This window comes from Vitis vinifera, chromosome 7 (genome assembly GCF_030704535.1).
Source record: "Vitis vinifera cultivar Pinot Noir 40024 chromosome 7, ASM3070453v1".
Lineage (NCBI taxonomy): Eukaryota > Viridiplantae > Streptophyta > Magnoliopsida > Vitales > Vitaceae > Vitis > Vitis vinifera.
Genome location: NC_081811.1, coordinates 13,569,832 through 13,579,275, shown reverse-complemented (window position 1 = coordinate 13,579,275; position 9,444 = coordinate 13,569,832). Strand labels below are relative to the sequence as shown.

Genomic DNA, 9,444 nt, shown 5'->3' with positions numbered 1-9,444 from the left:
TTAAGGTTATGAAAACCTAAAGGACTAATGGGCAATTATGGGTTTTATTTTTTATAACTTGAAGGACTAAAGTGCAAATTTTGGAAATTTGAGTTAGTGGAATGCCACCTCCTACTTGGGTGGATTGGTGGCAGCCATGTGGGCTGCCACCTCATGCTTGGGTGCTTGGAGACCCCTTTATAAGGGGGCTGCAGCTCGTTTTGCACCATTTCACCTACAGCAAGTTGGGTTAGAGAGAGAATCTAGAGAGAGAAAGTGTAGGTTTGAGGTAAGCAAGTTGTTTAATTTTGTAATTTTCGTTTATTTTGGTTCCTAATGGTATGTTGAATAGAATTAACGGTAAAAATTGTGTAAAAGTTGAGTATAATTAGCTATAAACCTGTTTTAGTTAAAAATCACAATTAATTAAAGATTAAAGTATTTTCAGTTAAGTATTTTATTAATGGTAAGATCAGCATAAATCTTTGTTTAATTTGGTTTGATTGAAAAATAGATTAGTAAACATGTGATGAATTGGGTTATTTGGACACTTGGGATTTGTTAATAGGTTAGGTTTTAAGAAAATCAAAAGAATTAGTGTTTGGTAATTAATTAGGGAAATTAATATGCATTGTAAATATTGTTTAATTCAATTCAAAATTTGATCTGAAAACATGTAGGATATAGATTAGAGAATGTGAGAATTAAAAAATTTGCAACAATAAACTATATAAATTTTCATGGTTAGGAAACCTAAATTATGTTGTTTCATTTCAGTTCCTCGTAATAGGCAAAGATCGCCTACTTAGAAGAAACACAAAAAGGAAGTCGGTGTAAGGTAGGGAATTTTATGCTATTCTATGGTGTATCTGATTTCTTTCCTTGAATTATTTGTTGGAATTTTATGTTATTTCTATGATTTCATAAAATCTTTTAAAGTGTCATTGCATCTCGGTTTATTGCATTGAAATGTTACCATGATGTTGGAACGTATATTGGTATGAAGATTCGTGGTTTTGTGTTGTCGAAATGGTTTATGGTGTGATTGCATTGCAAGAAGGATATGGAATTATCACAGATCATATTCAGAGAATTTATTGGTGGCAAAGTGCTTATGTGATGCTACAGGCCTTATCATTTGATATATTGTTTATGTGGGACCGTGGGTGAAAGTCCCTAAAGCCCTCGAGGAAGACACTCCGATGTGGGTGTATGGGGTTGGTCCTGCCCCTGGGTTTTAGTCCCTAAAGACACGGGGTTGGTCCTGCCCTTGGGTATGAGTCCCAAAAGACACGGGTATGACTTGCCCTTGGGTGATGTCCCAGAATAGTCATTATTATATTGATCAAGTATCTTGTGGAGCATTGATATCTGTTGTCTAGATTGTTGGGAGTCAGCAAATTATCAGTTCTGAAAGGATGGATGGGGAAAAGCAATGATGAAACCAACAAACACATGCATACATGTTTGACATGATTACACATTTGTTAATGGTTACGAAATGTTTATCATGCATGTTATTAAACGTTTAATTCAAGGTTTTTAAGGGTATACTTAGGATAGTGTGGACCCCGCATTTCGATTGCTCGATGCGTTTCCCACTCGATGGCGAGCTCGATTTTTATTTTTATTTGAAAAATTGATTTTTATTGATTATTTGAAAATGACTTGGAGTCGCCACTTATTTTTGTTTTGTTTTTAAAGGGTAAACAAAATAAGAAAGAAAAACCCTAAGTGTGACTCCTTATTTTGGAAAAGGTGATCTACGAAAAACCGGATCGGGTTTGGGGGTCAGGTTACTTATCGGGAAGGTACGGTAAAGACCGTAGCACCCCTCTAAGTCCCTAAAGCCGGGTCTCTACTAATAAAATGAAGCTGATGTGGCAATGATGAGGAAATCAATAAACACCAACATGATTACACACCGAGAATCGAAGCATGCATGAGAGATGGACAAAGTGAGAGAAAATGCGTACGTTAGCAGCAAACAGCAACGCGCTATCATGAAAATGAGATTAGTACAAAACAATGATAACAAGATATGACATACATGTCACTAAATTGAATACAAAATCATCAATAGCACATGTGGCACTCCACTCAAAATTCATTTTTATTTTAAAGAAAATTTATTTGATGTTGGGCCCCCACCAAAGCCCGATTTATATTGCATGAATTAATCTCATAAATCCCATTATTCGGAATTACGAAAGAATCGTTCATGCTTATTAAAAACAAAATGAGCAGAAGATTGTTTGAAGACCAGAATGGAATTAAGCTATTTGAGAGAAAAACAGATTTTTGAAATTCATTTGAAAAATTGGAGTCTTATTTGAAAATCGGATTTTTAGAAATTAAATATAGGAATGAGAATTTTAGAAATTAAATTTGAAAGGAATTGGAATTTCATAGAACTAAATTTGGGAATCGGAATTTTGAAAAATTATTTTAAAACGGGATTTTAATAAATAAGTAAGTGAATAAATAAATGAATGGAATAATAATAATAATGATTAGATAAATAATTGTGAAAATTGGGAAGTGAACTTGGGAATTGGAAAATTGAAGAATTATTTAGGGATGGAAAGTCGGAAAATTAAATTTCGAAAACTAGAAACCCGAAAAATTATTTTAAGGATGGAACATCGAAAAATTAAATTAATGGAATAATGATGCTAATTGACGGAAATAATATTTAAACGAACAAAATGAATAGTAAAATTTTTGGGATTGAAAATTAAATTAGGACACTAGATTTTTGAAATTTTGGATTTTAATGATCAAAATAATAAAATAATAAATAAATATGGGGTAATAATACTAATTAACGAAAATAGTATTTAAACGAGTAAAAATGAATAGTGGAATTTTTGGGATTAAAAGTTAAATTAGGACGTCAGATTTTCGAATGATTTGAATTTTTAAATGAAATAATTAAATAAATATTGAATAATAATAATAATAATAATAATAATAATAATAACAATGAAAACAATAATTAAATAGATGAACGTAAATAGTGAAATTTTTGAATTTGGAAATTAAATTTGGAAATTGGAAAATTGGAATTTCAGAAATTGGGAATTTAATTTGGAAATCGAAATTTTTAAAGGATTATTTAAAGATGAAAATTTGTAAGATAAAATTATTTGGGTGCTAGATTTCCATAAATCAACTTTTAAAATTTGAGGGCTTTGGAAATGGGCCAAGGGTGATAACCAAGCAAATGGGAGCATTTAGGAATGGGCCAAGGTGGAGAGAAAATTTAAAATGATGCTCATGGGCCTGGGCTTCAAAATGCACTTTGAGATGACCTTAAAATGGAGAAAGGCCTTCAAAATGCACTCACGGGCCTTGGGCTTCTCCAATCCATTGTGCAAGAAAATAAGTTTAGTGGGCTTTGGAAGTGGGCCAAGAAAGGTGGCCATGCAAAGGTGGGTTGATGGGTATTTGGAAAATGGGTATGTGGTGTAGAGAGATAACCGGGTAGGGGGTAGAAAGTGAGTGAGTTAGTGAGAAAATGAGGGTTTGGTAGTGGTGGTGGTGTAGAGAGAGAAAACAGTGCATGAAGGGTATGTGGTGTAGAGAGAGAAAGGTGGTAAGAAGAAGAAAAATGGGTAAGTAGAGGATAGTTATGCATGGGAGGGTGGTGATATATATGAGGGCATGGAGGATACGGGTATGGAGGTTAGCATGGGTATGTGTTGATGAATGGCAACCATGGGGGGTGGCCATGCATGCACGATTCCCATGCATGTAGGTGGGTGGCTTTGGGATTCCTATGGAGATGAGCATAGCATGGGTATGGTGGGCAGCCGGGTATGAAAATGGATGGTTTGCATGGGTATGAAGGGTGATGGCTATGGGTGCATGCATGGGATGAGTGATATGGAACGAGCTAGTGAGAGAAAGGGTGATGGGAAGGAAAATGGGTAGGAAACAATGGGTTTGATGGCTATGGGTGCATGCATGGGATGAGTGATATGGAACGAGCTAGTGAGAGAAAGGGTGATGGGAAGGAAAATGGGTAGGAAACAATGGGTGCATGCATGGGATGATTGATATGGAACGAGCTAGTGAGAGAAAGGGTGATGGGAAGGAAAATGGGTATCATGGGGGAGTGAATAATGAGAGAAATGGATTAGTGGATATTGAGAAGGTGGTGGAGAAATGGAGTGGATTTTTAAGGCATGGTGACATGGGCATGGTAGCAAAGGATGATAAATGGGGAGAGAGGTATGGTTATGATGCCACTGCTTCCTTGATATATAAACATGTGCATGACAATTTTGATGGCCTTTGAGACTTCATGATTTTGTTGTGCATCTGAGTTGCTGATGGCCCGAACTTATCACTTGCTCCTGTCTATGATCCCAGGCCCAAATCCATGAGAACAGCCCGAATATTCATTGGCTTGCTGAGGCCCATAACTTTGCTTCCCAATTCAATGGTCCAGTTTTCGGCTGTAGAAGCTGAAGCTAAAAGGGTAGCCATCTATTGGCGCATTGACAGCTCTGTAACTTTACCAGCATGTCTCCCGCAAACTGAACCTCGTCTATTGATTTGTCCATGGGACATTTAGGAGGCTTCTCTGCAGAAAACTCTTCACTCTTTCATGGATGTTTGACTTGTCATCTGAGCAAGAATGGTTATACGAAACCATGTATGATGATTGCTCACTAATCTACTCCAGAAAAGGTAGGCTCTGTCTGACCAAAAGGAAGTTGTAGCTTTGCACGCTAGTTCAACTGTGCTAGCAAAGTGAGCAGAAACCCATTGCCCAGGACAAGATCAAGACCATTCTCTCTAACTAATTAATTATTCAATCCACATCCCAGATCGAGTGCATAAAAAAAACTAACAAGATATGACAAGAACCAGAACAGAGGAGAAGAAATAAAAAAAAAAAAAAAACAAACAATCAACATATGAACCAAGAAAAACCACATTTGATGCCGTTTTCAATGGGTTTAGATAGGTGGGAAGAGCACTAGCACACTCAAATAAGAAAGAGGCAATCAATATCTTCAAATAAAGCAAAATGAAATAAATAAAAATAGTAAATGAAACAATCACAGGAGGTGTATAAGCAAACCATGAATTAACAGGATTTGCTTGTGACTTCTGTCACCCATAACCGAACAAGCAAACTTCCCAAACAGTAAGAAAAGCAGAAGAAAGAACCATGATAGTGAAGATGAACCAAAAGGTCTGCAGTACACTTACCTGAGAACTCCTATAGAATGAAAAAAAAATGGCTCCACTCCCCAGTGCTCCCCTTTCGCTAGTTCTCCCACTCTCCCAGGTATCTCCTCTTCTTTTCTCCCTCGGAAAAAATATCTCTAACGGCCAGACGACACCCCCTCTGCCCTGCAGCTGCAAAACCTCCCCTACTTCCCTATGCAGCTCCCTCTAAAATGGAAAAGCACCACCTGAAAAGCACTCCACCTCCAGCTGGCCTGCTACCCCTCAACAACCTGCAGCTTTTGCAGATTCCTCATTGCCAGGTGTCAATCTCTGATTAGTCCATCAATTCCACCATCTGTTTCTATGACCACCAACCACAAGGCGACACGTGGCCCTATGGGACTGCGACACTTGGCAAAAAAATGGCTGTGGAAAATGACACCCAAATGGGGGTCTACAGATAGTTATAAACTTTCCTACTGAGTTGTGAACTCACCCTATTCCTTCCACCTATAGATGCAGGTCAGAAGACCTATGCAGGAAAGAATGCTTGAGCAATGCTTTACTGTGATTGGATGCTATTTGCTCATATTGAAAGTCTTTTGAGGCCATGCCTTTTGTATCAAGACTACACCTTTTGTTGGAATGATGTAATGTATATATTTGTTAGATACACTTGTAGTATGGGCTACCCATAGTAAACAATGGGGTTTGGTATATGTAAATTAATGATGTACAAGTTCCTTTTGCGAAACAAAACATATTTTGTTAACTCAATAGTCACAATGTTTATTACAGAATGTACTCTTTATAACAGGTTTTCCATATCCTCTTTTTGAACAAATTCAAGTAGGAACTCAACATTTAAATTTTTGAGAGCACTTATACTGTATTTGAGTATCAATTCTTTAGTTGAAGAATAAATAATAATAATCATAAAAAAAAAAAAAAAATTGGGGTGTGACAGCTTGGTATCAAAGCATAAGGGATTAGATCCCTATTGTGGACAATAGGTGGGGAGCCCAATAGGTGTGCTGGAGTCATTATTATTGTGACATTGTTTTATTGTGTATGATATATTGATATTAAGTGAAAGGTTAATGGATGGATGTTAGGTTTGTGTTTTTATTGTGTTGATGACATTCCTTGTTGTATTGAATATGCCTAGCTATAATAATTGAGATCATGTTGCCTCTTTGAGTGCTTGATCATTGAGAATCCATTACTATGATATTGTTGTTATCATGTTTGTTTTGCAAATGTTTGTATGTGACATAAGTGGTTTGATTGTATTGGTTAAGGGTGCTTGATTTTATGAATAACCCTTATAAGGTGATGTATTGATAATAATAATCCTTGTATACCTTTCTAAGAGAAAATGCCTAGAGGAAGGGACAGATTAACCACAAGGCCTAAACGGACAACTAGATCATCTCCAATATCTCATGGTGATGTAACTGAGGGAAGACCTGTAATACATCCAGTTGCTGGTTCAGAATGCCAGAATGTGAGCTTGATTCGGGAATTTAAAGCATTGAATCCTCCAAGCTTTCGGGGTGGCCCTAATTTTCTTGAAGCTGAGAATTGGATGAAAGAAATAAAGAAAATACTGGATGTAATGGCAGTGCCTGAGGAAAGGAGAGTTTCTTTAGCTTCCTTCATGTTGAGGGATGAAGCAGACAACTGGTGCGATATGATCAAGACTACTCAGGATGTAACTAAAATGGTTTGGATGCAATTTGAGGAGCTGCTTTTATCTAATTACTTTCCAGAGGCCGTTAGAAGACAGAAGAGAGCTGAATTTATACACTTGGTTCAAAGGAACATGACAGTGACTGAATATGCAGCAAAATTTACACAACTATCTAGATATGCTCCAAATGTGGTTGCAGATGAACAAATGCGAGCTGAACAATTCCAAGAGGGGTTGAGATTGAACATTAGAGCACAGGTTGCTCCTTTCATGCTTCGTACTTACAGTGAGGTTGTGGCAAGGGCTCTTGTTATAGAAAGGGAAATGGAGGAAGCTCAAAGGTTGAGAAGCAAAAATTCTAGGTTTGGTGGTTCAGAAAAACGAGAACAGGATTTCAAGCGCCTGAAAATGACTCATCCCCAACAACAACCCAGAAAACAAGAGCAGTATAGTGGGGCTACAGATTCAGCTAAGGGACCAAGGAGATGTTATGAATGTGGTGAGGTGGGACATCTGAGGAGAGAGTGCCCAAAATTTCAACGACTTGCATTCCAGCCATCTCAACGACAGTTTCAGCAGATGAACCCACAAATTCAAGGAAGGCAACCTCAAGGGGAAGGAAACTTTAGACAAGGGAAGCCTGGAGGGAAGCCAGAGCAAGCACAACAAGGGAGATTTTATGCAATAGGGTCACAAAATGCAGAGTCAAATGCCTTGGTGGAAGGTATGCTCTTATGTTTTAGCACTTGGGCACATGTTTTATTTGATCCAGGAGCTACCCACTCTTTTATTTCTGCATCATTTGCCTCCATGCTAGACATAGAATTTGTTCCTCTACATTGTTCATTATGTGTTGAGACTCCTATGGGTGGTAAGGTGGAAACCAAGTGGGTATGTCATGCTTGTGTACTTTATATTGGGGGTCTTGAAGTTACAATGGATCTGGTTCTTCTTGATATTTCATCGTTTGATGTAATTGTGGGGATGGATTGGCTTGCCCGACATCATGCTGTGTTAGATTGTTATTTGAAGAAAGTAACATTCCAAACCTCTTCTGGTTCATATATGAGTTTCTATGGTGATAGAAGGCTTACATTCATTCCTCTAATTCGAAACCTGGATGACAAGTGGTCAAGAAAGGATGGCAGACACTATTTTCTTTTTAATCTGAAGGGAGAAGGCAAAAAGATGACAACTATAGATTGTATTCCAATGGTTTGTGAATTTGCTGATGTTTTTCCTAAAGAATTGCCATGTTTACCTCCTCACAGAGAGATGGATTTTTCTATTAAATTGTATCCAGGTACAGATCCAATATCAATAGCTCCATATAGGATGGCTCCAGTTGAACTTAAGGAATTGAACATTCAGTTGCAGGAGTTGCAAACTAAAGGGTTTATTCGGCCTAGTACCTCACCTTGGGGTGCTCCAGTATTGTTTGTAAAGAAGAAGGATGGATCCTTGCGGTTATGTGTGGATTACAGAAAATTGAACAGAGTTATAGTGAAAAACAAATATCCGCTACCTCGGATTGATGACTTATTTGACCAGTTATGTGGGGCTTGCTATTTTTCAAAGATTGATTTAAGATCTGGTTATCATCAGTTGAGGATACGAGAAACAGATATTCCAAAGACTACATTTCGTACAAGGTATGGGCATTATGAATTTGTGGTCATGCCGTTTGGGTTAACTAATGCTCCAGCTGCATTCATGGACATGATGAATCGTATCTATCGGCCTTATTTGGATCATTTTGTGGATGATATTTTGATATATTCTAAGAGTAGAGAAGAGCACGGTCACCATTTGCATATGGCACTTCAAACACTTAGAGAAAACCAGTTATATGCCAAATTGGAGAAATGTGACTTTTGGCTGCAGGAAATTCAATTTTTGGGGCATATGGTTTCTCAAGAGGGTATCTCAGTGGATCCAACAAAAGTGGAAGCTGTGACAAAGTGGGAAAGACCCAAGTGGAAGTTGATACAATGCTTAGTTTGGTTAATCTTTTGATCTCATGTTTAGTTTACTTTTTAAAAAATTATTAGTTTGGTTGGTTTGTTGATGTTGTGCTTGGTATAATTCTTTTAAGAACCATTAGTTTGGTAGTACTATTACTCTCACACTTAGTTTAGTTTTTAAACATTATTCGTTTTCTTGCTTTCATGATATTATACTAAGTTTAGTTTCTTTTAAAAATCATTAGTTCGGTTAGTCCGTTGATCTCATATTTAGTTTAATTTTTAAAAGTTATTAGTATGGTTTATTTGCTGATACTATGCTTCGTTTAGTTTCTTTTAAAAATCATTAGTTTAGTTATCCTTTTGATCTTATGCTTAGTTTAGTTTTGAAAAATTATAAGTTTTGTTGCTTTGTTGATATAATGTACAATTTAGTTTTCTTCAAAACACATTAGTTTAGTTATTATGTTGATCTCATGTTTTGTTTAGTGTTTAAAAATTATTAGTTTGGTTGCTTTGTTGATGTCATGGTTTGTTCAATTTTTTTTTTTAAATCATTAGTTTAGTTATTTAGTTGATTAGTTAATCTCGTTTTTAGTTTTGGTTTTAAGAATTATTAGT

The 9,444-nt window shown here is 36.7% G+C and overlaps 1 protein-coding gene across 1 annotated transcript; it reads left to right on the top strand.

Moving 5' to 3' along the window:
* The first annotated feature begins 6,544 nt into the window (after window positions 1–6,544).
* Window positions 6,545–8,875, top strand: LOC104878131 (uncharacterized). The gene has a single exon (XM_010647915.1). The coding sequence runs from the start codon at window positions 6,545–6,547 to the stop codon at window positions 8,873–8,875; it is 2,331 nt and encodes a 776-aa protein (XP_010646217.1).
* Window positions 8,876–9,444: the final 569 nt, after the last annotated feature.

Excerpts from the sequence above, each read along its gene's own strand:
- LOC104878131 (XM_010647915.1), top strand. The coding sequence starts at position 6,545 with ATGCCTAGAGGAAGGGACAGATTAACCACAAGGCCTAAACGGACAACT.